At 50.6% G+C, this 27,943-nt stretch overlaps 1 protein-coding gene across 1 annotated transcript in view; it reads right to left on the bottom strand.

Moving 5' to 3' along the window:
* Positions 1-138: 138 nt before the first annotated feature.
* The window catches only part of LOC131265364 (titin), a 150,083-nt gene continuing 122,278 nt past the window's right edge, over positions 139-27,943 (bottom strand). The window contains exons 42-58 of the mRNA XM_058267623.1: positions 26,494-27,921; positions 25,000-26,427; positions 22,759-24,933; positions 21,847-22,692; positions 21,479-21,572; positions 16,500-21,304; positions 13,298-16,325; positions 12,682-13,007; positions 7,890-12,234; positions 6,975-7,004; positions 6,814-6,906; positions 3,957-6,743; positions 3,743-3,884; positions 2,343-3,670; positions 1,636-1,935; positions 1,158-1,463; positions 139-1,080 (exon numbers count right to left, since the gene is read on the bottom strand). Of these exons, the coding sequence (XP_058123606.1) occupies positions 896-1,080; positions 1,158-1,463; positions 1,636-1,935; positions 2,343-3,670; positions 3,743-3,884; positions 3,957-6,743; positions 6,814-6,906; positions 6,975-7,004; positions 7,890-12,234; positions 12,682-13,007; positions 13,298-16,325; positions 16,500-21,304; positions 21,479-21,572; positions 21,847-22,692; positions 22,759-24,933; positions 25,000-26,427; positions 26,494-27,921 (23,646 nt within the window). The 3' untranslated portion in view covers positions 139-895. The remainder of the gene's footprint in view (positions 1,081-1,157; positions 1,464-1,635; positions 1,936-2,342; positions 3,671-3,742; positions 3,885-3,956; positions 6,744-6,813; positions 6,907-6,974; positions 7,005-7,889; positions 12,235-12,681; positions 13,008-13,297; positions 16,326-16,499; positions 21,305-21,478; positions 21,573-21,846; positions 22,693-22,758; positions 24,934-24,999; positions 26,428-26,493; positions 27,922-27,943) is intronic.

Raw genomic sequence — 27,943 nt, 5'->3', positions numbered from 1 at the left:
TAATTTTCCGTCGTGCCCATTGTCCCTTCCGAGTCCGAGGCATCTGTCCTACCGCCCGATGAGGGAAAACATTCGCACCAATGTTTTCTCCCTTCGGACGTTTAGTGTTTGGAATACCGTCGGGGGGGGGGGGGGGGGGGGGGGGGGGGGCATGGGGGAGTGAACAATCGTTTACAGGAAATGGCACGAAACGTGTCCTTCTTCATTGAAGCGCTTTTCTGGTCGCTATGGCACCGTTTTCAAACGCAGCCGGGCCACAGATAATCCTGTTCGTACCCTGTCGTGATGCTGCGAGTCGTTGCTGATTTCCAGCGGGTTTGGTTTTCTTCTCGATTGTTTTCATTGGCTAACTAAATACAAGTTACGATTATATAGACGTCCCTCCATAGTAGCAATAGGTTCAGAAGTGAAACCCCTCTTTGTTCTCTCTTGCTGTTGTGATGTGTCGTGAGGCTCCACTTTCTCCGAAGGCTTTACCGCCGTTGTTGTTATTGCTCTTTTATCACAGTTAGATGAAGAATCTTCCCTCCATCTTGCTTGTTGTCGCTCGTTCTTTCTATTTTTCGCTAGCACATTTCACTGACTACCGCGTTCATCGATCGTTCTCGGACGTCGGTTCTATCGATCGAAGAGGCTAGCGGACGGTCACAGGACACATCGTCACTACTTCCGAATGATCCAGTCTCCAGAGTGGAGGATACGATATTATAGACAACTTCGTATAGGCAACATTTACATACAAATAGTGTTTGAAGGGAACTTGAACCGGAAGCCCGTAATCGGTATTGTGGGGTAAGATATTGGATATTACTTTTTCTCTCTCTGTTTCTGATAATGATAGGACTGTACATTTGCCCGAACGGGGCTTAAGAATGGGGCTTGAATAGCCAGCCGTTTACTTGAAAAGGTTCTTGGCGTTGATCCACAGCTTGAAGAAGTACTCCCTTCTGCTCAGCAGCTTATGGCGAGCGTAGCTGCTAATGTCAGCCGTCATGTTGTGTTCACGCAACCAGGACGAGGTATTCGTGCCGGTAGGTTCCGAGAAGTCTCGTGTCGTTTCATCGTGAACATCATCCGGAGCTGAAAAAAAAGAAAGCAAAAGCGTTTAGGGTTCGATCTACACACCGCTGTTTGCCTTGAAGATGCGGATGTCTTACCGGCACCAAGCTGCACTGTGTACGGTTCTTCTGATTCCAGTGGTTCGCTAACACCGACCTCGTTGCGAGCCATGATACGGATGAGGTAGTCTTCGCTTTCCTGCAGGTCCTTGATGTTAAACGCCTGACAGTCGGCCGTCACCCGGCCCACCTCCATCCACATCGTTTTCTTCGCATTGCGAATGGCGATGTTGTAGCCCTCCAGCGGGGCGCCACCGTCCGATTCCGGAATGCCCCACTCGACAATGTTGATGTTGGGTCCTAGGTACCGCACCTCCAGTGGACCGGTCGGTGGCGACGGAACAGCTGCAAGGAGAAGCGGGAAAGTGAGGTTACAATCCGACGGGAACATAAAGGGGTATCACAGAGGAAACATAGAACAACAAGTAGTTCACAGTAAACGTATAAAAGAGGTATCTGAAGATAGATTTAAAGGAGCAAAATAGAGAGATAGAGAGAGGGGAAGAGGACTTCTTACTGGCATGAGATTTCAGGACGACAGTCTCCGATACCGCAGGCGCACTCAGGCCGACGGAGTTCTCGGCAAATATCCGGAACACCAGCTCCGTCTTTTCCTTCATGTTGTCCACGCAGTACGACAGCACGCTCGCCTCGAGCGTCTTGATCTTGGTCCACTGCTGAGCGGTCGTGAGCCGCTTCTCGATGACATAGCCAGTCACGTCGGATCCTCCGTTCGTTTCCGGCTGCTGCCACTCGAGCTTGACGCTCTTGCTGGTCACGTTGACGATGCGCAGATTGCGTGGTGCTGATGGGGGTGCTGTTGTTTGGTACATCGATCACGACATTGAGTGGTTGTGTTGATGGTCGGGTGTTTTGTTTGGTGGAAAGTGTTCAGAAATCATTAGCCATTTGACAGGTGGTGACAGGTGTGGGTTTACCAGTGTCAGTTGAGGTTTAGTTTCAGCGTTTGTTGCACAAGAGGATCTTGTTAGTGCTGATCAGTACATCGGTTTAGTTGTTGTTTTAGAACAGTGAAGTGTTTCAGACGATTCTACCTTCGAGGAACAACTAGTTGTAAGTGGGATACTTCAGGATTTACTTCAGGGAATTATACTACCAATAGTTACCATCGACTCATTAAAGGGTTATTACGAGACGCGGAAACATCTAATAAGCATTAGCTAGACTGTTTATCATTTCTGAAAGCTTTCCCCCAATACTTACTGATTTCCTTTCCGGCGACGATGGACTCTTCCGTCTGGAGCGGTTGGCTTGTGCCCACCTTGTTCTTGGCGGTGATCTTGAAGTCGTACGCCTTGTTCATCGAGAGGTTCTCGATCAGCAGCGACGTGTCGGAGGCGCTCGTCGTGCCAACCACCTTCCACACCTTCTTCTTGGCCTCCTTCACCTCGACGATGTACTCGGTGATCTTGCTGCCACCGTTGGATTCCGACGGCTGCCACATGATCGTGAACGAGTTGCTGGACATTCCGGCCGTTTCGATAGGACCCCGCGGTGGCGATGGTGGCTCGAGCGTCTGCTGAATCTTGATGGTGGCGCTCTCGAGCGGCTCGGAACAACCGACCGGGTTCTGTGCGATCACGCGGAAGTGATACTGTGTGCTGTCAATCAGCTTCTGGATACAGTACGACTTGATGTTCCGCTGCACATCCGCCACCTTGATCCAGGCGTTCTTATTGGCGTCGTCGCATTTCTCGATGGTGAACTGGGAAATCTCCAGACCGCCATCGTCCGACGGTGGTTTCCACTCGATGACGACCGCCTCGGGGCTGAGCTCGCGCACGACGATCGGACCTTCCGGTTTGCTCGGTTTGTCGATCACCTTGAGCTTTAGCTCGACCTGAGCCGCGCCGGCCGAATTGCGCGCCTCGACGATGTATTTACCCGTGTGCGCACGATCCAGTGCGGCGATAACGATCGTCGACGATTGGCCTACGGTCACGATGGTATGCTCGGCGGTCGAGGTGAGGACCTGCTCCTCCCGGTACCATACAACCTCCGGCGCTGGGAAACCGGTGAAGTCGGCCACCACCTTCCATTCGTCGCCGACGCGCAGTTTCTGCACGATCTGCTTCTTCTCGACCGTCACCGTCGGCTTTTCCTCGATCGTCACCTGGCAGCTGCTCTCCACGCTGCCTACCTCGTTCGTCGCCCGGCACACGTACGTTGCGCCGCTCTCGGCGGTGGTCGACTTGAGCGTGTACTTGGCACACCCGTTCTCGTACGACACGACGTCCTGCTTGAGTGGCTGGCCGTTGCGGAACCAGGCCACGTCGGGCACCGGGACGCCCGTCACGATGCAGCTGAGCGTCACCGACTGGCCGAGACCGACGCGGACGTCCTTCAGGTGCTCGCTCACGGTGGGCGCTTCCTTCTGGATCGGAGCCGCAATCTTGTAGTACGGCGAGTTGGGTGATGCCGGACCCTTGCCCACCTCGTTCACCGCCGTGGCACGGAATGTGTACTCGCAGTTCTTCGTTAGCTTCGTAACGGTGGTCGTCGTTTCGGTGATGCTAGTAATTTCAGTCCATCTGTGAGGAGGCGTAGAAAAAACATTAGCATACAATTGGGGAGAAAATATTGATTGATCGCTCAGTTCTTACTTCTTCTGGCTCTTTTCCTCGTACTCAAGCACGTACTCCGTGATGGGGCTGTTGCCATCGTCGCTCGGTGCCTTCCAGAACAGCGTGATCGAATCGTCCGTAATCAATGTCGCTTCCGGTGCATCCGGAGCTCCGGGTTGTTCTGAAAGGGGAAGGAAAATTAGAAAAACCTTTCCGGTGGGATTTACACACGCCAGGGTGTCCAACGACATACTTTTGATGATGAGCGTGAAGGAGGTGCTGGCATCACCACACTCGTTCGTCAGCTTGAGCGTGAACTCGCCGGCATCGACCTCGGCCGCTCGTTTGATCGTCAGGCTGGCCGTCTCCTCCGTAACCGTGGCGATAAACTTGGCCGACGGGATGATGACGCGCTTGTTGACGCGCCATTCCGCTTCCGGCTTCGGCGTCGCGTTGAACTTGACGTTGAACGTGATGTCCTCGTCCTTGCGGATGGTGAACGTTTTCGGTCCGTCCTCGAAGATGGTCGGGGCCACCTTGATGATTTCGACTTTGAGTCGGGACGACGTCTTCGCATTGGACACCGTGCACGTGTACTCGTCCTCATCGGCCTCCGAGGCGCCCTTGATGATCAGCTTGCGGATGCACTTCTCCACGATTAGCTCGTAACGCGAGTCGCTGGAGGCGATGATCCTGTTGTTGCGATACCAGACCACATCGGCAGACTCGGACAGCTCCACGCTGAACACGGCATCGTTGTCGCGGGTGGTCAGCGTGACCTCGGGCAGGCGGCGCACAAAGTCGACAACCGGCTTCTCGACGGTCAATCGTGCCCGAGCCCGTTGTTCGCCCACCAAGCAAGTGTACTCGCCCGCATCCGCATCGACCGTCCGATTGATCTTGAGCGTTTGACGTTTGCCATCGATCGTCAGCTGGACGTGGCCGTTGAACGAAAGCTCTTCTTCGTTGCGGTACCAACGCACCAGGGCGTCGCCCTTGGTTAGCTCGAGCTCAAAGAAGGCGTCTTCGCCGCGGGCCACCGTAACGTCGCGTGGCGCACTGATGATCTCCGGCGGTAGCTCGATGACGGACACCTCCGCCGAGCATTCCTGGTCGGCCAGAGCGCACGTGTACTCACCCTCGTCGTGTACGGACGTGTTGCGTACGAACAGGACGCGCGATTTGCCCTTCTTGCCGAACTCGTACTTGCCCGGCGTTTCGACCAGCTTGCGACCCTCCTTGTACCACGTGACGTCCGCCGTCTCGGAGGTGATCTCCACCTCCAGCACGGCGTTCTCCTTTTCCTTAGTCTCGACGTCATCCAGCTTGCGCAGGAACTCGGGCTTGGCCTCTATCACCGTCAGGCGGCACTCAGTCTGTTGGTCTTTCACCGTGCACCGGTAAACGCCCGTGTCGTTGATCGTGGGATTCTTGATGTTTAGCTTGTGCACCTTGCCCTCCTGCACGATCATGCGGTGATCCATGCCGCTCAGCTCCTTGCCATTGTGGAACCACTTGGTCGACACGGTGTGTGACGTTTCGCACTCCAACGTCACCGCGCGGCTCTCCTCGACGGTGATCGTTTTCTTGAGCTTGCGCGTAAACGTGACCTTGTCCACCTCGACCGTCACCCGGGCACCATGCGATGCCTTGCCGATCGTGTTCGATGCGATACACTTGTAGTTGCCCGAGTCCTGCTCCGAGTCGGCGTTGTTGATGAGCAGCTCGATGTTTTCCCCATCGTACGCCTGTTTGACGCGCTTCGACGGAAGAAGCGTGTTGTTGTTACGCAACCAAAGGATCTCCGGTACGGGATTGCCCGTTACCTTCGCTGGCAGCTTAATGGAGCCACCCTGCGGCACGCTCTGCTCCTCGAAGCGCTCCAGGAAGAGTGGGGCCTGCGGGTTACCGATGTTCGACTCGTCCACGGTGAGGAAAGCGCTCGTCTCCACACTGCCGGCCGGATTCTTGGCACGGACCGTGTACTCGCCGGCGTTGTCGTGCGTCGGTGCGACCAGCGTCACCGTGTACATGTTACGATCGACCTGCGGTTTCACCTCGAGCGCGACTCCATTCTTGAACCACTGTACCTCGGGCGTGGGATTGCCTACGATCTGCGTGGACAGCACCACCGTTTCACCCTGGCGGATGGCCATGCTCTTCAGGGGTTCCAAAATCTGTGGCGGCTCCTGCACGCCCGTCTTCACCTTCACCACGATGTCGAGCGATGATTCACCTTCACGATTGCGTGCCACCACCTGGTACGAGCCTTCCTGCAGCTTGTCGATGCCTCTGATGTGCACCACCGTGCAGTACATGTGCATGTCGGACTCGACGACCACCTGCACGTTATCCTTGCTTTCGATCTCCACGCCGTTGTAGTACCACAGGATGTCTGGCTCGGGCACTGCCACCAGGCGACACTCGAGCAGCACATCTGAACCGGCGTCCACGTACTGTGCCTTCGGTTTGCGCGAGAACGTCGGTGGGATACCCTCCAAAATGTCCGCCAGCGACGACTCGCGGGACATACTCTTGCGGGATAGGGTCGCCACGTCCGAACCGTGATCCGACGTAACCGTATCCACCACCAGCTCCGTCGAGCTGGACGCAAAGCCGGCAATGTTCTTCGCCACACACGTAAACGTGCCCGCATCCTCCGGGAACACCTCGCGAATGATCAGCGTGGCAACGTTGTCGTCGTCGTAGTAGATCTGGAAGTCCTGCGACGACTTAATGACGGCCGTCTGGCGGAACCAGGTGATCGACGGGCGGGGGAAACCTTCCACCTTGCACTCGAACTGCACCGTGTAGCCGTCCTGCGTGGTGATCGGCTGCAGCTTTTCGATGATCTTCGGCGCAAGCGGCCGCTCGCTGGCGGCCGGCTTCTCGAACACTGGCAGCTTGTCGATTTTTTCGTTCAGCATCTTCTGCACGTACTGCGGATACGTGACGGCATCCATTAGATATTCCCGGCGCACGAAGCCGCGCTCTTCCGACCACGAACGCTTCACGTACCACCATTCCGAGTTGCTATGCTCTGGAAAAGTTGTCGGCGATAAACGATTTTAGTACTTTGACTTTTTGATCTCCCCATCCTACTGACTTACCAATTACGTAAACCTTCTCTCCTTCAACCATGTGCAATGCTTCCTCGTTCTCAGCCTCGACTGCTTGGATGCAATACATATCGTTGGCATCTTCTACAATGGGGGAATCGCTTTGTTAACTACCTGAAGATACTTTTAAACGGCGTATACTAATAACTTACCTTCTCGAACTATTTTCAGCGATGCGGTTTCTACAGAAATGCAACGATGACGTTGACGAGTGATGTACAGGAAATGAGAAAAAAAACATATTAGTTTCTGCGTGCTATACACTCGTTTCCGTAGAAGTGAATTGTAAGTATCATGGCAAGAAAAAAAACGTTTGGTTTTAGTGTACCAGGTGAGGTAGAAAGTAAATGAAGTAATAGTAGTAATAGTTTGGTAAAAATGTTGCAGTCGTTTCTAGTCTACCAGGAACGTTCCATGAAAAGAATAAAAATGTATAAAATCAAACCACACGATAGGGTTCACTCCGGAAGGAAAGAGAAGAAGAAGAAAAGGTAGAGTTTTGAGGTGTAAAAATAGGAGTAACAACACATTCGATCGGCGGAGGATGGACAAAGGTGTGGTGGAAGAAATAGATCAAATGGACAGCGAAATTTACAGGGCAAGGATAGAAATTGTGGAGCATGTTCTTCGCAGAGAGGTGTTACAGCAGGTGCAAGTGTTTGCTTAAATGTCATTCATCATTTATATATACTATTGTTGCTGTACAGAAAGATTTTTGTAAGTCGCTAGTTTGTGAGTGTGTGTGTAAGCTGCAAAGAAGAGTAGAAGAGTTGTAAAAGCGGTTGGAATAGCCGTGTATACAGAGTTCCGGCAAAGCGAGCTAGAAAAGAAAGGGTGTAGATATTGTAGTGCGCTTGGTTATTCAGTAGAGGAAGGCATAGGGATGTTGTGCAGAGCTTTGAAGGTGGCCAGATTTTCCAGCAAAATAAAGCTTCAGAATTTCGGCGAGAAAAGAAAAGAAGGATAGAGGAAGATTCCAAGACCTTATAGAAAGTCCGAAATGTGAAATAGAGCGAAAGGATAGAGTTTTTCAAACGGTAGTGGAGTAAAAGGAATTTGATAAAAACCTTCAGAGTATGTCGGTAGGACTTTCTTGGGCTGTTTCAGTGTGTATGATTCTTCTTCGTGTGTGGTGGTGGTGAACTGTGATCTGTTGCGTTGCGTCAGATCGAGGGAAATTTCTTCCTCGTGGTGCATGATCAGGTTCTCGAGCTTTTCGCGTCGGCGCCGCAGTTCGATCACCACGTTCTCGGTGTCCTCGTCCTGCTCGTACCGATAGTCTTCCTCCACGTCCTGCTCGCTATCGTCGTAGATCACCTCGTAGACGACCTCGTCGTCCTCGTCCACCTGCTTGACGATCGTGATGTGGGCCTCGCCCGTCTCTTCGCCGTAGCTGTACGGCGCGGGGAGTTTCACGCGTCCGGACATGGAGATCTCCTCGCGGGCGTAGGAGTCGAGCTGTATCTTGAACTCCTGCTCGATGTCCTCGATGTGCTTCGTGCGCTTCGGCTGGAAGGTGACATTTTCTGGCTCGATGTCCTTGAAGACGGGCCGCGGTTGGCGAACCTTCTTGATCTTCTTAATGCGAACCTCCTCCTCGTCCAGTACCTCGCGGCGGAATGCCGGTTTCGGGCGAGGACGCTGCTTGCGCACGACTACATGCTCCGTGATTTCCTCTTCCGGCGCCGGAACCTCCTGCTCCTGGGTGATCGTGAGGGAAGCTTCAACATCGTCGGCCGGCTGCACGACTGACGGCTTACGGGCCATCTTGAACGTTGCTTCCGCCTCTTCCGGTTCCGCGATCGAGGACTTTTTGCGTGGGAGAGACAGCTTGGTCTCCACCTCTTCCTCCTCGTCGACGGACGGTTTCAGCTTAGGCCGACGCTTCACCATCGTCACTTCCTCGACCGTTTCCTTCGGTTTTTTCGCCACATCCAGATCGATCTTTTCGTACTTCTCGAGTTCCGTCTTCGGTACATCCATTTCGAGCAGTTTCCTTGTGATCTCATCGATATCGTCTTCCTTCTTCTTCTTCGGTACAACCTTCTTTTTGGGTTTCTTTTCTTCCGGTTTCTTTTCCGCCGGTTTCTTTTCTTCCACCACCACCACCGCCGGTTCCGGTTCCGGTTCCGCTTCCGGCTGTTCAGCCTCGCGAACGATCTCTAGCGAGGCTTCGGCTTCGTCGGTGGTGTACGGAGCCGGTTGCGGCTTCAGCTTCACCAGCTCCTCGACGTCTTCCACCTCTTCCGGTTTTGGAACGGAGGGTTTCAACAGGACCACCTCCTCGGTAGCCGTTTCCTCCACCACCGGTTGCGGTTTCTTCGGTTTTTTCAGCGAAACCGTCGCCTCTTGGACCGTTTCCTCCTCCACCGGTTTCTTTTTCGGTTTAATCTTAAACTCCACCTCGGTCTCCTCGACCGCTTCTACCTTTGGTTTACTCTTCCGGCGGGGCAGTTTAACCTGGGCACTCTCTTCCGGTTCGATCGTCGACTCGACCGCCTGTTGTGGCATTGGTTGCTGCTCGACCTGTACCTTCTCTCGCTTCTTGAGATCTACATCGACGCGCTCGTATTGTTCGAGTTCGGTTTTCTCGATCTCCAAGTTCAGCAACCGTTGCAACTCGGCGTCCTCATCGACGCTGGCCTTCTTCTTCTTCACCACGACCGTCTTTTTCTTTGGCTTTTCAACCGGTTTCTTTTCCACCACGGGCTCCTCCGGTTTCGCCACCGGTTTGAGGGATACCTTACGCAGTGCTGGCACCGGTTGTGGCTCTTCGACGATTGCCTGAATCGGTACCGACTCCACCGTGGTCGGCAGCTCCTCCGACGTCGCCTCGATAACGGCATCTTCTATGATCGGCTGCACATCGTGCACCTCCTCCACCAGCGACTGCACGGGGACAATTTCTTCCTCGGGTACCACAACGTCGGCCGGTTCTTCTACCACCGGCTCAACCGTTTCGATCTCTTCCCGGGCGAGCGGTTCGTCCGCTTCCATCTCTTCAATGACCGGAGCTTCAACCGGTTCTGGCTGCTCAACTTCGATCTTTATGATGCGCTCCACACTCACTGTATCTTCGGTTGTCTGTGGCGTTGGCTTGAGCGTTATCTGTTCTTCAACCTCCTGAGGTGCTTCCGGACGACGAGGCTTCTTGGTTATCTTAAACTCAGCTTCCACCGGTTCCGGTTCCTGTTGCTTCTGTACCGTTTTCTTCGGTTTGAGCGTCACTTCCACCGGAGCGGGCTCTTCGACTTCGGCGACCTGCGGTTCGCGTGGAACTTCCACAGCTTCGACCGTCTTTTCCGGTTTCTTAATGTCCACATCGACCTTCTCGTACTTTTCGAGTTCCGTCTTTTCGATCTCCAGGTTCAGTAGACGCTGCAGCTGCTCATCCTCATCGATGGAAGCTTTCTTGGGCTTCTTCACCACCTTCTTCTTGAGCACGACCTTCTTTTCTTCGGGCTTTTCTGGTTCAACCTTCTTCTCCTGCGGAGCAGGCTTTGGTTCGTCTCGTTTGACAACGACCGGTGCCTCCTCAACGGCGCTGGCCACTTCTTCAGCCGGTACCGATTTCGGTGCCGGTTCGATCGGTTTTGGAATTTCGGCCGGCACAACCGGACTTGCTTCCTCGGGCAGAGTCACTTCTTCGACCAGTTGGGCCTTCGATTCTACCGGTTCCACCGCAACCGGAGACTGTACGTCTGCCGGCGCTTCTTCTGGCTTTGCCTCTTCCTCCGATGGAGTCTTTGGCTTCTTGATGACCTTCTTCGTAACCTTTTTCTGCGGCGTTTCCACGTCCGCATCGTCAGGCGTTGGCTTCGGAGTCGGCAAAGCCATATCGCGATCACCTTCACGCTCCTTCGTTTCCGGTTCGGGCGTGGGCTTCGTGAACGGTTTCAGCTTGATCTCTTCCTTCTCCTCCTCCGGTTTGCCCGGGGTCGGTTTACGGAATTTGAATTCATCCTCCGGTTCCGGTTCCGGCTGCTTACCCTTGCCCAGCACGATCTTGTGCTCCGGTTCCTCTGGCACCGCCGGCACCTTCGGCTCTTTCGGAACCTTCGGTTTCTCCGGTTCCTCCTTGGGCTTCTCCTCGGGCTCCGGTTCCGGCCGCACGTATGGCTCGAGAGGCGTTTCGTAGTCCGGAATGTCGGTCGGCGTGAACGTCGGCTTTTCCACATGCCGCTTCTGCTTCTCGACCTCCCCCTGCTTGGGTTGCTCCTGCGTCTTTTTCTTCGGCTTTTCCTCCTCCACCGTTTCTTCTTTCGGTTTGGTTGGAGTTTTCTTCAGCTTGACCTCCTCGTGGTGTTCTTCTTCCTGCTTTACCTTACCCTTACCTAGCTGCAACGTACGCTCTTCCGGTTCGTCCTTGGGAGTTTCCTTCGCCTGCCGCTGGTACTTCGGCTTCTCTTCCTCCTTCTGCTCCTCCGCTTTCGGCTCCTTGTCATACTTTTCGATGTCGAGCGTTTCCAGCTCCGGCTTTTCTTTCTTGATCACCTTCACCTTCTTGATCACCTTCTTCGCTCGTTCCGTTTCCTCCTCCTCGATGCGCGACAGCGTTCCTACGCCCGGTCTCGTGTCCAGGACGACCACCACCGGCTGCTGATCGGCGGAGGACAGCTCAACGTGCTCGATTCGGCTCTTGAGCAGCACCTTCGGCACGCTGGGCTCCTCCACCTCACGCTTCTCCGGCACGATCGTTTTGCGCAGTTTAACTGTTTGTGGTTCTTGTGTGTCAGTGATTTGAGGTTGAATCGGTTTCTGTTCTTTGCGTTCGATCTTAATAGGTTCTAGCTTAGCAATCTCACCCTTTTCCGGCTTAACCTTCGCCTTCTCGTCGAGCTCAACCTTTTCGTACTGCTCCAGTTGGGTCTTTTCGATCTCCAGGTTCAGCAGTCGCTGCAGCTCCTCGTCGTCGTCGATGGATTTCTTGGACTTCTTCGTCACCTTCACCTTCTTGGCGACCTTCTTGGGAGCTTCGGCAGGAGCCGTTTCGATGGTGGCTGCCGGGAGCAGCTGTGCCTGCTCCGTTGGTTCCGCACGCTGCTCATCCGTCGGCACGATCGTCTCCGTTGCCAATGGCGATGCCTCGACGGAGGCGGTCTCCTCCACGGCTTGTTCTAGCAGAGTTTCAGCAGGGGCTGCTGCAACCGTTGGCTTCAGTTGCACGGCTGGAACTTCCGTTGCTCCAGTTGGTACCTCGACCGGTGCCAGGTGCTCCTCTTCCAGCGTCAGCGAAGCCACCGTGTCGGCTTCCTCCACCGAAACGTCAAACTGATCGACAACAGGTGCGGCTTCGAGCAGGGGCTTGCCTGTGATGGTCGGCTTTTGCGTTGCATTATCGGACACATCGACGGCTGCCACTGTTACCTCATCCATTGCCAACGAAGGCACCCTGTCGGTCTCTTCCACTTCCTGGTCGACCAGTTGTTCTACCGGGGCCGCTTCCAGCAGGGGCTTGGACGAAACAGTGGACTTTTCCGTAGCGACATCCAACACGTCTACTGCCTCAACCTGTTGTCCATCCATCGCGAGGGCCTCTGCTGTACCCGTTTCCTCCATCTGCTGATCGAGCTGCTGCTCAACAGGTGCCGCTTCCAGCAGGGGTTTGGACGCTAGTTTAGACTGTTCGGTAGCGACATCCAGTACGTCCACTACCTCGACTTGCTGGGCATCCAATGGGAGCGCCTCCGCAATACCCGTCTCCTCCACCTGCTGGTCGAGCAACTGCTCCACAGGTGCCGCTTCCAGCAATGGCTTCGCTGCTAACGTAGACTTCTCTGTGGCGACATCCAGCACATCCACAGCTGCGATCTGTTGTCCATCCATCGTGAGTGCCTCTGCCGTTCCGGTTTCTTCAACCTGCTGCTCAAACACGGCCTCGGCAGGTGCTGCTTCTAGAAGGGGCTTACTTACGGTTGGCGTCTCCGTAGCTGCAGAAAGGATTTCGCTAGGGGCCGCCTGAGCCTCCTCAGGCACGACGACATCGACGACCGGTGCCTGTTCCAGCTGTTCGTCAAACACCTGCTCCATGGGTGCTGCAGCGACCTGAGGCTTCAGGGTAACCTTAGGCGTCTCGATGGCCGCTTCCGGTATGTCAACCGGTTGCACCACATCTCCGAGGGGTGCTGTCTCCACCAGTTCGTTCGCCTCGAACGTGTCCTCCTGCAAATCGACAGTATCTGCACCTGCGATATTGGCGGGAAGGAATAGAATTAGTCGATATCCGCGATATAGACGCTACATAAATACTGCACTTGATCGCTTATGTAGGTTGCTTCAGATTCATTTTGGCTGAATCGTAACCTTGTACCTTTATACATGAAGACTATAAGCGACCAAGTTTGGTGGTAGTTTTTAAAACCCCAATTAGTTTTGGCAATAAATTCATGAAGCCAAAAACAAACACACTTGTTAGTAATTTTACCGACCATTTGTTTTTCTAGATACATGTAGCAACGTGTGGGAAGGTACTTACTGGTAGGAAGCGTTTCTTCTGTGTGTAATGTGTCGAGTGTCTGTTGGATTTCATCGTGTCCGATGGCTGGTTCATGTGGCGCTAATGTTTCTGTGGGTGTTTCTTGTAATGGGGTGACTGGCTTGGGTTTTTTGGCCTTCACCTTATCGGCGGGCTTCTTGGGCGCGACGGTGTCCGGCTTGGGCTGCTGTGGTTCTGCCGGAACCGGCGTTTCCTCCTCCTTGGTACGCTTGGTCGGCTCAAAGTCCGTCTTTTCGTAAACCTCGAGCTCCGTTTTCGCGATCTCTTGGTTGAGCAAGCGTTCGATTTCGCTGTCTAGAGTGTCGGGCTTCACCGTCTTTTTGATGCGAACCGTGCGCTTCGTTGCGCTTTCCGGTTGCGCCGTGGTTTCTTCGGGGGTCACTTGGGTAACTGTAACTGTAGACTCAGGGAGTTCGTCACCCTTTTGCACGGTGACAATTTCGATTATCTCCTCCTTGTCGTCTTTCTTTTTCTTGATGACTCGTTTCTTAACCGTCTGCTGCTCGATGGCACCGGTTTCGGTCTGGACTTCGGTCATTTTAACTTCCTCAGGGAGCTGCTCTATCACAAAGTCACTCATGGGCTGCGGGGCAACGATTAGTTCTTCAGGCTGCTGGTAGAGTTCTTCTGGAACCATTTTTGGTACCACGGCATGCACGACATCTGGCGTGACATCTTCAATTGTGGCAACGGTCTCGGGGAGTTCTTCTTGCGAGGGCTGTTCCTGTTGATCGTCATTGTCTGGTTTCTGTTTTGGTTTGGTTTTCTTGACAACTTTTTTCACCGTTATCGAAGGAGCCGTTTCTGTATCAGCGTCTTGCGGCTTTTCGGTGCTCGCCGGCAACACCATGTCCCGGTCAGCTTCCTTGTCCGGTTTAACGACTTCCGTGGACGGCTTTTTGAATGGTTTTAACTTTATGTCGGCGGGTTCCTCTTCGGGTTTATCACTCGTAGGAATTCTAAATTTGACATCATCCTCTGGAACCTCTGGTGTCGGTTTTCCCTTGCCTAATACGAGAGGCTTCACCTCCTCTTCCTTTTCCTCCGGAACCTTGGGCTTTCGCTGTGGCTTAAGCTTCTTTTTCGGTGTTTCTTCGGGCTCTTCCACCGCTGGTTCCGGTGGTTCGTATTCTTCTTTTTCAATGTCGTAGTCTGGTATATCAATCGGCTTGAACTCCGGCTTTTCCACATGACGTTGCTTTTCATCAACATCTTGAGCTGTTGGCTTTTGCTTAGTCTTTTTAACCGGTTTCTCTTCCGTCGTTTCATCCGGTTGAGGTTTCTTCGGTGTTTTCTTCAGCTTAACCTGTTCTTCTTCCGCGTCATCCTTCTTTAGCTTACCTTTGCCGAGTTTGAGGGTCTTGTCTTCCGGTTTTTCCTCGTCGGTTTGTTTGGGCTTTCGCTGGTATTTATGAGCCTCTTGGTCAAATTCTTCTTTTTCTGGTCTTTCTTCATCATACTCAGTGGAGTCCGGCTTTTCCAGTTCAACCTTTTTACCCTTGATGGTTTTGATTTTCTTCAGTTTCTTCAACTTTAACTCTGCTTCGTCTTCCTCTATTCTGGACATCTCTCCAACAGCTCGCACCGCCGATAGGTCAGTTATGACGGGTTGAAGAGCTAACGGTGGATATTCAACAGCTACGATCCGACTCCTGAGCAGTACTTTCGGAACAACCACTTCCTCAATTTCTTTTCGTTCCGGAACCTTCACCTTTCTCAGCCGTACCATCTGTGGTTGTTCTTCTGGCTCAGAGATTTTCATCATTTGTGGTTTTTGTTCCTTCCGTTCGATCTTTTGCGGCTCAAGCTTCACTTTTGGCTTTTCGGGTTTTGGTTTGCTTTCCAGCTCAATCTTTTCATATTGCTCCAGTTCCGTTTTTTCAACCTCCAAATTGAGCAGACGCTGGAGCTGCTCGTCTTCCTCCGGCTTAGCAAGCTTTTTGGGTTTCTTTTTGATCTTCTTTTCAAGCTTCTTCGGTTCTTTCTCCTCATCGAGCACTGTTTGGACCTGTTCCTGCTGTAGTTTCTTGAGAGATTTTTCTTCAAATGTGAGGAAAGTTTCATCGCGTTCTTCGATAACTGCCTGTTGTGGCTGTGGCTCGCCAATGAGAATTTCACGAACTACGTCCACTACCGTCGGAGTATCGTCGTATGATTCAACTGTCTCCGGTACAACGCTATCCTGAGCGATAGATTCACTCGGTGCATCTTCGACGTCTGTTGGTTTTTCCTTCGATGCAGACTTTTTGACGATTTTCTTTTTGATTACCTTTCCTGTCTTCTCTTCCCTTTCCTCTCCAGGCGCGACTGCTTCTTCTAACTTCGGTTCCAGAATAACATCTTCTACAGCTTCAACAACGGTTGGTATTAGATCTTCTGTTGCTAGTTGGGTTGGCACGGAAGCAGGTTTCTTTTTCTTTACCATTTTTTTAACATCTTCCGGTTCCGATGGTTGTTCCTTTACTGACTTTCGGCGAACAGTTTCTAGAGGTGGCATTTCTAACGTTTCCAATACGGCAACCTCAGCATTAGGTTGTAGTAGCGTTTCCTCAACCACCGACTTCGACCGTTTTTTCAGTTCAACTTCAACTCGCTCGTAGCGTTCCAGTTCGGTTTTCTTTACCTCTAGGTTGAGCAGCTTTTCAATGATATCGTCCACTTCATCAGTTGTCTTGATGCTTTTAACCTTTTTCTTTTTTAGTTTTTGCTTTTCTTTTGGTTGTGTCGTAGGAATGGAGTCCTTTTCTTCAGCAACAGGTTCTGGTTGCGTTTCTACTTCCGTAATGGTGATCGTTGTTTCTGGCTTTTCACCTTCTTCCTGAACGGTAACCACTTCGACAAGTTCTTCCTTGTCTCCGACTGTCTTTTTCACGGTGCGTTTCTTTGTAGTTTGTTTCTTAACTTTTCCACTTGCAGAGACCACTTCACTGACCTGAATTTCTTCTGGCAGTTCTTCCACTACGGTTTCTTGTTGTTGCGGCAGATCAACGATGAACTCTTGTACTTGCTCGAAAGTAGCAGTGTCTGGGACTACATCTTCAGCAGATGGTTCAGTTTGTTTCTTAGTCTTTTTCTTGATAACTTTGGTGGTAACAGTTTTAACCGTAGCTTCTAGAGGTTGGGTATAGTCTTCTTCAACAGCCTGTTGAGGTTTCATTTCTTCATCGAATGGCTCTACCACATCATAAGGAACCTGGTGCTCAGTGACGGTTACTGTGGTTTCTGGTTGTTTGCCCTCTTCTTGAACCGTAACCTCTTCAGTAACCTCTTCTTTCGGCCCAACGCGTTTCTTGATGATCTTTTTCTTGACAATTTGCGTTTTGATAGCGCCAGAAGACGTTTTGACTTCTTCTGTAACTTCAGGAAGTTCTTCGATAGTAGTTTCTTCAACCGGACGAAGTCGCTTCGGTATATCGACATCGATTTTCTCGTATTGTTCCAGCTCAGTTTTCTTGACCTCCAGATTGAGCAGACGTTCAATGATATCGTCAGTATCGTCACCCTTTCTCTTGATGGTTTTGATCTTCTTCTTTTTGGGTTTGACAATGTCTACTGATGTAGTTTCTTCTGTGACAAGTGTAGGCTCAACTTGCTCTTCGGTCATAGTGACAGTGGTCTCCGGAACTTGATCGTCTTGTTGCACCGTCACAATTGTTACCTCTTCCACTTTATCGTCCGTTTTCTTCTTGATAACCTTGGTTTTGACAACCTTCTTTTTAGGTTTACCTTCTTCACTGATGGTTTCCAGAACTTCGACTTGTTCAGGGAGCTCTTCGATAACAGGTTGTTGGACAAGAGTTGGTTGAAGCACAAAATCGGAAATTTCTTCTTGCGTAACATCTTCTACAGTCGGCTCGGTTTGTTGTATCTTTTTCGTTTTCTTCTTGATAACTTTGGTGGTAACAGTTTTAACCGTAGCTTCTAGAGGTTGGGTATATTCTTCTTCAACAGCCTGTTGAGGTTTCATTTCTTCATCGAATGGCTCTACCACGTCATAAGGAACCTCGTGCTCAGTGACGGTGACTGTGGTTTCAGGTTGTTTGCCCTCTTCTTGAACCGTAACCTCTTCAATAACCTCTTCTTTCGAGCCAACGCGTTTCTTGATGATCTTTTTCTTGACAATTTGCGTTTTGACAGCGCCAGAAGACGTTTTGATTTCTTCTGTAACTTCAGGAAGTTCCTCGATAGTAGTTTCTTCGACCGGACGAAGTCGCTTCGGTATGTCGACATCGATTTTCTCGTATTGTTCCAGCTCAGTTTTCTTGACCTCCAGATTGAGCAGACGTTCAATGATATCGTCAGTATCGTCACCCTTTCTCTTGATGGTTTTGATCTTCTTCTTTTTAGGTTTGACAGTGTCTACTGATGTAGTTTCTTCTGTGACAAGTGTAGGCTCAACTTGCTCTTCGGTCATAGTGACAGTGGTCTCCGGAACTTGATCGTCTTGTTGCACCGTTACAATTGTTACCTCTTCCACTTTATCGTCCGTTTTCTTCTTGATAACCTTAGTTTTGACAACCTTCTTTTTAGGTTTACCTTCTTCACTGATGGTTTCCAGAACTTCGACTTGTTCAGGTAGCTCTTCGATAACAGGTTGTTGGATAAGAGTTGGTTGAAGCACGAAATCGGAAATTTCTTCTTGTGTAACATCTTCTACAGTCGGCTCGGTTTGTTGTATCTTTTTCGTTTTCTTTTTGATAACTTTGGTGGTAACAGTTTTAACCGTAGCTTCTAGAGGTTGGGTATATTCTTCTTCAACAGCCTGTTGAGGTTTCATTTCTTCATCGAATGGCTCTACCACGTCATAAGGAACCTCGTGCTCAGTGACGGTGACTGTGGTTTCAGGTTGTTTGCCCTCTTCTTGAACCGTAACCTCTTCAATAACCTCTTCTTTCGAGCCAACGCGTTTCTTGATGATCTTTTTCTTGACAATTTGCGTTTTGACAGCGCCAGAAGACGTTTTGATTTCTTCTGTAACTTCAGGAAGTTCCTCGATAGTAGTTTCTTCGACCGGACGAAGTCGCTTCGGTATATCGACATCGATTTTCTCGTATTGTTCCAGCTCAGTTTTCTTGACCTCCAGATTGAGCAGACGTTCAATGATATCGTCAGTATCGTCACCCTTTCTCTTGATGGTTTTGATCTTCTTCTTTTTAGGTTTGACAGTGTCAACTGATGTAGTTTCTTCTGTGACAAGTGTAGGCTCAACTTGCTCTTCGGTCATAGTGACAGTGGTCTCCGGAACTTGATCGTCTTGTTGCACCGTTACAATTGTTACCTCCTCCACTTTATCGTCCGTTTTCTTCTTGATAACCTTAGTTTTGACAACCTTCTTTTTAGGTTTACCTTCTTCACTGATGGTTTCCAGAACTTCGACTTGTTCAGGGAGCTCTTCGATAACAGGTTGTTGGACAAGAGTTGGTTGAAGCACAAAATCGGAAATTTCTTCTTGCGTAACATCTTCTACAGTCGGCTCGGTTTGTTGTATCTTTTTCGTTTTCTTCTTGATAACTTTGGTGGTAACAGTTTTAACCGTAGCTTCTAGAGGTTGGGTATATTCTTCTTCAACAGCCTGTTGAGGTTTCATTTCTTCATCGAATGGCTCTACCACGTCATAAGGAACCTCGTGCTCAGTGACGGTGACTGTGGTTTCAGGTTGTTTGCCCTCTTCTTGAACCGTAACCTCTTCAATAACCTCTTCTTTCGAGCCAACGCGTTTCTTGATGATCTTTTTCTTGACAATTTGCGTTTTGACAGCGCCAGAAGACGTTTTGATTTCTTCTGTAACTTCAGGAAGTTCCTCGATAGTAGTTTCTTCGACCGGACGAAGTCGCTTCGGTATGTCGACATCGATTTTCTCGTATTGTTCCAGCTCAGTTTTCTTGACCTCCAGATTGAGCAGACGTTCAATGATATCGTCAGTATCGTCACCCTTTCTCTTGATGGTTTTGATCTTCTTCTTTTTAGGTTTGACAGTGTCTACTGATGTAGTTTCTTCTGTGACAAGTGTAGGCTCTACTTGCTCTTCGGTCATAGTGACAGTGGTCTCCGGAACTTGATCGTCTTGTTGCACCGTTACAATTGTTACTTCCTCCACTTTATCGTCCGTTTTCTTCTTGATAACCTTAGTTTTGACAACCTTCTTTTTAGGTTTACCTTCTTCACTGATGGTTTCCAGAACTTCGACTTGTTCAGGTAGCTCTTCGATAACAGGTTGTTGGACAAGAGTTGGTTGAAGCACAAAATCGGAAATTTCTTCTTGCGTAACATCTTCTACAGTCGGCTCGGTTTGTTGTATCTTTTTCGTTTTCTTCTTGATAACTCTGGTGGTAACAGTTTTAACCGTAGCTTCTAGAGGTTGGGTATAGTCTTCTTCAACAGCCAGTTGAGGTTTCATTTCTTCATCGAATGGCTCTACCACGTCATAAGGAACCTCGTGCTCAGTTACGGTTACTGTGGTTTCAGGTTGTTTGCCCTCTTCTTGAATCGTAACCTCTTCAGTAACCTCTTCTTTCGGGCCAACGCGTTTCTTGATGATCTTTTTCTTGACAATTTGCGTTTTGACAGCGCCAGAAGACGTTTTGACTTCTTCTGTAACTTCAGGAAGTTCCTCAATAGTTGTTTCTTCGACCGGACGAAGTCGCTTCGGTATATCGACATCGATTTTCTCGTATTGTTCCAGCTCAGTTTTCTTGACCTCCAGATTGAGCAGACGTTCAATGATATCGTCAGTATCATCACCCTTTCTCTTGATGGTTTTGATCTTCTTCTTTTTGGGTTTGACAATGTCTACTGATGTAGTTTCTTCTGTGACAAGTGTAGGCTCAACTTGCTCTTCGGTCATAGTGACAGTGGTCTCCGGAACTTGATCGTCTTGTTGCACCGTGACAATTGTTACTTCCTCCACTTTATCGTCCGTTTTCTTCTTGATAACCTTGGTTTTGACAACCTTCTTTTTAGGTTTACCTTCTTCACTGATGGTTTCCAGAACTTCGACTTGTTCAGGGAGCTCTTCGATAACAGGTTGTTGGACAAGAGTTGGTTGAAGCACAAAATCGGAAATTTCTTCTTGCGTAACATCTTCTACAGTCGGCTCGGTTTGTTGTATCTTTTTCGTTTTCTTTTTGATAACTTTGGTGGTAACAGTTTTAACCGTAGCTTCTAGAGGTTGGGTATATTCTTCTTCAACAGCCTGTTGAGGTTTCATTTCTTCATCGAATGGCTCCACCACGTCATAAGGAACCTCGTGTTCAGTTACGGTTACTGTGGTTTCAGGTTGTTTGCCCTCTTCTTGAACCGTAACCTCTTCAGTAACCTCTTCTTTCGGACCAACGCGTTTCTTGATGATCTTTTTCTTGACAATTTGCGTTTTGACAGCGCCAGAAGACGTTTTGACTTCTTCTGTAACTTCAGGAAGTTCCTCAATAGTTGTTTCTTCGACCGGACGAAGTCGCTTCGGTATATCGACATCGGTTTTCTCGTATTGTTCCAGCTCAGTTTTCTTGACCTCCAGATTGAGCAGACGTTCAATGATATCGTCAGCATCACCAACCTTCTTCTTGACGATTTTGACCTTCTTTTTCTTCGTTTTCAATGCATCCTGAATTTCAGGTACCGTGCCAACTTCAGCTGCTTCTTGTTGTGACAGTTCTTTTACCGCCTTAGCAACCTCTTGTTCTGGCAGTTCTTTTAGTATTAATGGTTCTTGTTCATCCCCTTCGTCCAGTACAGTTGCAGTGACCCCTTGTATAACAGTTACTTTAGATTTTTTACTCTTTGCCCGCTTCGACACTACCTCGCGTATGTTAGCCGTTTGTTCAGTTTCATCCGGCAAGAATTCCACTTCTTGTTCGGATAATACACTTTCAATCTGTTCGAGGCCCAGTGTTTGTGTTTGTTTCTTCTTAGATGTTTGTTTTGTTGTGACTTCTTGTACGATCTTTGGTGTTTCTTTAAGGTCTGTGATGTTGAGTGGTGATGCAGATTCTGTGTGATAAGTAAACAAATTAGCTGACAAGAAATAACGTAGATTTGCTGCAATAATGGAATGTTTTTGCGTAAATATGAAATGTGTAAGAATGTTCAAAATGATATAATGGTGTTTTGTAGTATACTTGATTTGTTCAATAACACAAATGTAAACAACGGCAAGCATATTACCTTCAACTTCCTCAATAACCACTTCCGATGGTATTGAAGGAGATATTTCTTCGTCGCCATCATCTAGAGCTTCTTCAATTACGGCCCCATGTTCCTTAATGATTTTTATGTTTCGGGACTTAATAACTGTCTGGTTGTTGTCTGTACATGTTTCAAATGTGGTGATGTATGTTGGAGAAGTGTTATCTTGTGTTTCCGCATCTAAAATAATATACGAATATTTGTATTTCGGTAAAGTATTTGCAAGCAGAAGCAAATGATATAAGCGAAATGCGAAAGCGAAACATTCTCTTACCATCGTGGTGTGGTACAGTGAGTGAAAGTGAGTGTGTGTCATGTGTTTCAACGTGTGGAGTGGTTGTATGTACTTGCTTATCAAACATGAACGGTACTACTACATTGGACACGTGATGAAGTTCCAATCCAGTAGGCTGGAACTCGGTCACTTCCTCGAACGGAAGCTCGTTCTCAGTGACAGTGACAGTCGTCTGCGGCAGCTGATCGTCTTCTTGGACGGTGACGATCTCGGTGACCTGCTCCTTCTTTCCGGCCTTCTTCTTGATGACTCGTTTCTTGACCACTTGCTTCTTGGCCTTGCCTTCTTCAGTTACCACCTCGGTGATCTTCACCTCTTCAGGCATCTCTTGCACGATCGCCTCTTGTGGTTGCAACATAGTAGGCTGGAACTCGGTCACTTCCTCGAACGGAAGCTCCTTCTCAGTGACAGTGACAGTCGTCTGGGGCAGCTGATCGTCTTCTTGGACGGTGACGATCTCGGTGACCTGCTCCTTCTTTCCGGCCTTCTTCTTGATGACGCGTTTCTTGACCACTTGCTTCTTGGCCTTGCCTTCTTCAGTGATAACCTCAGTGACTTTCACTTCCTCAGGCATCTCTTGCACGATGGCCTCTTGTGGTTGCATCAGAGTAGGCTGGAACTCGGTCACTTCCTCGAACGGAAGCTCCTTCTCAGTGACAGTGACAGTCGTCTGCGGCAGCTGATCGTCTTCTTGGACGGTGACGATCTCGGTGACCTGCTCCTTCTTTCCGGCCTTCTTCTTGATGACGCGTTTCTTGATCACTTGCTTCTTGGGCTTGCCTTCTTCAGTGACCACCTCGGTGATCTTCACCTCTTCAGGCATCTCCTGCACGATGGCCTCTTGTGGTTGCATCAGAGTAGGCTGGAACTCGGTCACTTCCTCGAACGGAAGCTCCTTCTCAGTGACAGTGACAGTCGTCTGCGGCAGCTGATCGTCTTCTTGGACGGTGACGATCTCGGTGACCTGCTCCTTCTTTCCAGCCTTCTTCTTGATGACGCGTTTCTTGACCACTTGCTTCTTGGCCTTGCCTTCTTCAGTGACGACCTCGGTGATCTTCACTTCCTCAGGCATCTCTTGCACGATGGCCTCTTGTGGTTGCATCAGAGTAGGCTGGAACTCGGTCACTTCCTCGAACGGAAGCTCCTTCTCAGTGACAGTGACAGTCGTCTGCGGCAGCTGATCGTCTTCTTGGACGGTGACGATCTCGGTGACCTGCTCCTTCTTTCCGGCCTTCTTCTTGATGACGCGTTTCTTGACCACTTGCTTCTTGGGCTTGCCTTCTTCAGTGATAACCTCGGTGATCTTCACTTCCTCAGGCATCTCTTGCACGATGGCCTCTTGTGGTTGCATCAGAGTAGGCTGGAACTCGGTCACTTCCTCGAACGGAAGCTCCTTCTCAGTGACAGTGACAGTCGTCTGCGGCAGCTGATCGTCTTCTTGGACGGTGACGATCTCGGTGACCTGCTCCTTCTTTCCGGCCTTCTTCTTGATGACGCGTTTCTTGACCACTTGCTTCTTGGCCTTGCCTTCTTCAGTGATAACCTCAGTGACTTTCACTTCCTCAGGCATCTCTTGCACGATGGCCTCTTGTGGTTGCATCAGAGTAGGCTGGAACTCGGTCACTTCCTCGAACGGAAGCTCCTTCTCAGTGACAGTGACAGTCGTCTGCGGCAGCTGATCGTCTTCTTGGACGGTGACGATCTCGGTGACCTGCTCCTTCTTTCCGGCCTTCTTCTTGATGACGCGTTTCTTGATCACTTGCTTCTTGGGTTTGCCTTCTTCAGTGACCACCTCAGTGATCTTTACCTCTTCAGGCATCTCTTGCACGATCGCCTCTTGTGGTTGCACCAGAGTAGGCTGGAACTCGGTCACTTCCTCGAACGGAAGCTCCTTCTCAGTGACAGTGACAGTCGTCTGCGGCAGCTGATCGTCTTCTTGGACGGTGACGATCTCGGTGACCTGCTCCTTCTTTCCGGCCTTCTTCTTGATGACGCGTTTCTTGATCACTTGCTTCTTGGGTTTGCCTTCTTCAGTGACCACCTCAGTGATCTTTACCTCTTCAGGCATCTCTTGCACGATGGCCTCTTGTGGTTGCATCAGAGTAGGCTGGAACTCGGTCACTTCCTCGAACGGAAGCTCCTTCTCAGTGACAGTGACAGTCGTCTGCGGCAGCTGATCGTCTTCTTGGACGGTGACGATCTCGGTGACCTGCTCCTTCTTTCCGGCCTTCTTCTTGATGACGCGTTTCTTGATCACTTGCTTCTTGGGTTTGCCTTCTTCAGTGACGACCTCGGTGATCTTCACTTCCTCAGGCATCTCTTGCACGATCGCCTCTTGTGGTTGCATCAGAGTAGGCTGGAACTCGGTCACTTCCTCGAACGGAAGCTCCTTCTCAGTGACAGTGACAGTCGTCTGCGGCAGCTGATCGTCTTCTTGGACGGTGACGATCTCGGTGACCTGCTCCTTCTTTCCGGCCTTCTTCTTGATGACGCGTTTCTTGATCACTTGCTTCTTGGCCTTGCCTTCTTCAGTGATAACCTCAGTGACTTTCACTTCCTCAGGCATCTCTTGCACGATGGCCTCTTGTGGTTGCATCAGAGTAGGCTGGAACTCGGTCACTTCCTCGAACGGAAGCTCCTTCTCAGTGACAGTGACAGTCGTCTGCGGCAGCTGATCGTCTTCTTGGACGGTGACGATCTCGGTGACCTGCTCCTTCTTTCCGGCCTTCTTCTTGATGACGCGTTTCTTGACCACTTGCTTCTTGGGCTTGCCTTCTTCAGTGATAACCTCGGTGATCTTCACTTCCTCAGGCATCTCTTGCACGATGGCCTCTTGTGGTTGCATCAGAGTAGGCTGGAACTCGGTCACTTCCTCGAACGGAAGCTCCTTCTCAGTGACAGTGACAGTCGTCTGCGGCAGCTGATCGTCTTCTTGGACGGTGACGATCTCGGTGACCTGCTCCTTCTTTCCGGCCTTCTTCTTGATGACGCGTTTCTTGACCACTTGCTTCTTGGGCTTGCCTTCTTCAGTGATAACCTCGGTGATCTTCACTTCCTCAGGCATCTCTTGCACGATGGCCTCTTGTGGTTGCATCAGAGTAGGCTGGAACTCGGTCACTTCCTCGAACGGAAGCTCCTTCTCAGTGACAGTGACAGTCGTCTGCGGCAGCTGATCGTCTTCTTGGACGGTGACGATCTCGGTGACCTGCTCCTTCTTTCCGGCCTTCTTCTTGATGACGCGTTTCTTGACCACTTGCTTCTTGGCCTTGCCTTCTTCAGTGATAACCTCGGTGATCTTCACTTCCTCAGGCATCTCCTGCACGATGGCCTCTTGTGGTTGCATCAGAGTAGGCTGGAACTCGGTCACTTCCTCGAACGGAAGCTCCTTCTCAGTGACAGTGACAGTCGTCTGCGGCAGCTGATCGTCTTCTTGGACGGTGACGATCTCGGTGACCTGCTCCTTCTTTCCAGCCTTCTTCTTGATGACGCGTTTCTTGACCACTTGCTTCTTGGCCTTGCCTTCTTTAGTGACGATCTCGGTGATCTTCACTTCCTCAGGCATCTCTTGCACGATGGCCTCTTGTGGTTGCACCAGAGTAGGCTGGAACTCGGTCACTTCCTCGAACGGAAGCTCCTTCTCAGTGACAGTGACAGTCGTCTGGGGCAGCTGATCGTCTTCTTGGACGGTGACGATCTCGGTGGCCTGCTCCTTCTTTCCGGCCTTCTTCTTGATGACGCGTTTCTTGATCACTTGCTTCTTGGCCTTGCCTTCTTCAGTGATAACCTCAGTGACTTTCACTTCCTCAGGCATATCTTGGACGATGGCCTCTTGTGGTTGCATCAGAGTAGGCTGGAACTCGGTCACTTCCTCGAACGGAAGCTCCTTCTCAGTGACAGTGACAGTCGTCTGCGGCAGCTGATCGTCTTCTTGGACGGTGACGATCTCGGTGACCTGCTCCTTCTTTCCAGCCTTCTTCTTGATGACGCGTTTCTTGACCACTTGCTTCTTGGCCTTGCCTTCTTCAGTGATAACCTCGGTGATCTTCACTTCCTCAGGCATCTCTTGCACGATGGCCTCTTGTGGTTGCACCAGAGTAGGCTGGAACTCGGTCACTTCCTCGAACGGAAGCTCCTTCTCAGTGACAGTGACAGTCGTCTGGGGCAGCTGATCGTCTTCTTGGACGGTGACGATCTCGGTGACCTGCTCCTTCTTTCCGGCCTTCTTCTTGATGACGCGTTTCTTGACCACTTGCTTCTTGGGCTTGCCTTCTTCAGTGATAACCTCAGTGACTTTCACTTCCTCAGGCATCTCTTGCACGATGGCCTCTTGTGGTTGCACCAGAGTAGGCTGGAACTCGGTCACTTCCTCGAACGGAAGCTCCTTCTCAGTGACAGTGACAGTCGTCTGGGGCAGCTGATCGTCTTCTTGGACGGTGACGATCTCGGTGACCTGCTCCTTCTTTCCGGCCTTCTTCTTGATGACGCGTTTCTTGACCACTTGCTTCTTGGCCTTGCCTTCTTCAGTGATAACCTCGGTGATCTTCACTTCTTCAGGCATCTCTTGCACGATCGCCTCTTGTGGTTGCACCAGAGTAGGCTGGAACTCGGTCACTTCCTCGAACGGAAGCTCCTTCTCAGTGACAGTGACAGTCGTCTGGGGCAGCTGATCGTCTTCTTGGACGGTGACGATCTCGGTGACCTGCTCCTTCTTTCCGGCCTTCTTCTTGATGACGCGTTTCTTGATCACTTGCTTCTTGGCCTTGCCTTCTTCAGTGATAACCTCAGTGACTTTCACTTCCTCAGGAATCTCTTGCACGATGGCCTCTTGTGGTTGCAACAGAGTAGGCTGGAACTCGGTCACTTCCTCGAACGGAAGCTCCTTCTCAGTGACAGTGACAGTCGTCTGGGGCAGCTGATCGTCTTCTTGGACGGTGACGATCTCGGTGACCTGCTCCTTCTTTCCGGCCTTCTTCTTGATGACGCGTTTCTTGACCACTTGCTTCTTGGCCTTGCCTTCTTCAGTGATAACCTCGGTGATCTTCACTTCTTCAGGCATCTCTTGCACGATCGCCTCTTGTGGTTGCACCAGAGTAGGCTGGAACTCGGTCACTTCCTCGAACGGAAGCTCCTTCTCAGTGACAGTGACAGTCATCTGGGGCAGCTGATCGTCTTCTTGGACGGTGACGATCTCGGTGACCTGCTCCTTCTTTCCAGCCTTCTTCTTGATGACGCGTTTCTTGACCACTTGCTTCTTGGGCTTGCCTTCTTCAGTGATAACCTCGGTGATCTTCACTTCCTCAGGCATCTCTTGCACGATCGCCTCTTGTGGTTGCACCAGAGTAGGCTGGAACTCGGTCACTTCCTCGAACGGAAGCTCCTTCTCAGTGACAGTGACAGTCGTCTGGGGCAGCTGATCGTCTTCTTGGACGGTGACGATCTCGGTGACCTGCTCCTTCTTTCCGGCCTTCTTCTTGATGACGCGTTTCTTGATCACTTGCTTCTTGGCCTTGCCTTCTTCAGTGATAACCTCAGTGACTTTCACTTCCTCAGGCATCTCTTGCACGATGGCCTCTTGTGGTTGCACCAGAGTAGGCTGGAACTCGGTCACTTCCTCGAACGGAAGCTCCTTCTCAGTGACAGTGACAGTCGTCTGGGGCAGCTGATCGTCTTCTTGGACGGTGACGATCTCGGTGACCTGCTCCTTCTTTCCGGCCTTCTTCTTGATGACGCGTTTCTTGATCACTTGCTTCTTGGCCTTGCCTTCTTCAGTGACCACCTCGGTGATCTTCACCTCTTCAGGCATCTCTTGCACGATGGCCTCTTGTGGTTGCATCAGAGTAGGCTGGAACTCGGTCACTTCCTCGAACGGAAGCTCCTTCTCAGTGACAGTGACAGTCGTCTGCGGGAGCTGATCGTCTTCTTGGACGGTGACGATCTCGGTGACCTGCTCCTTCTTTCCGGCCTTCTTCTTGATGACGCGTTTCTTGATCACTTGCTTCTTGGCCTTGCCTTCTTTAGTGACGATCTCGGTGATCTTCACTTCCTCAGGCATCTCTTGCACGATGGCCTCTTGTGGTTGCACCAGAGTAGGCTGGAACTCGGTCACTTCCTCGAACGGAAGCTCCTTCTCAGTGACAGTGACAGTCGTC

This window comes from Anopheles coustani, chromosome 2 (genome assembly GCF_943734705.1).
Source record: "Anopheles coustani chromosome 2, idAnoCousDA_361_x.2, whole genome shotgun sequence".
NCBI classification, from domain to species: domain Eukaryota; kingdom Metazoa; phylum Arthropoda; class Insecta; order Diptera; family Culicidae; genus Anopheles; species Anopheles coustani.
This window is presented reverse-complemented; position numbering and strand designations above follow the sequence as displayed.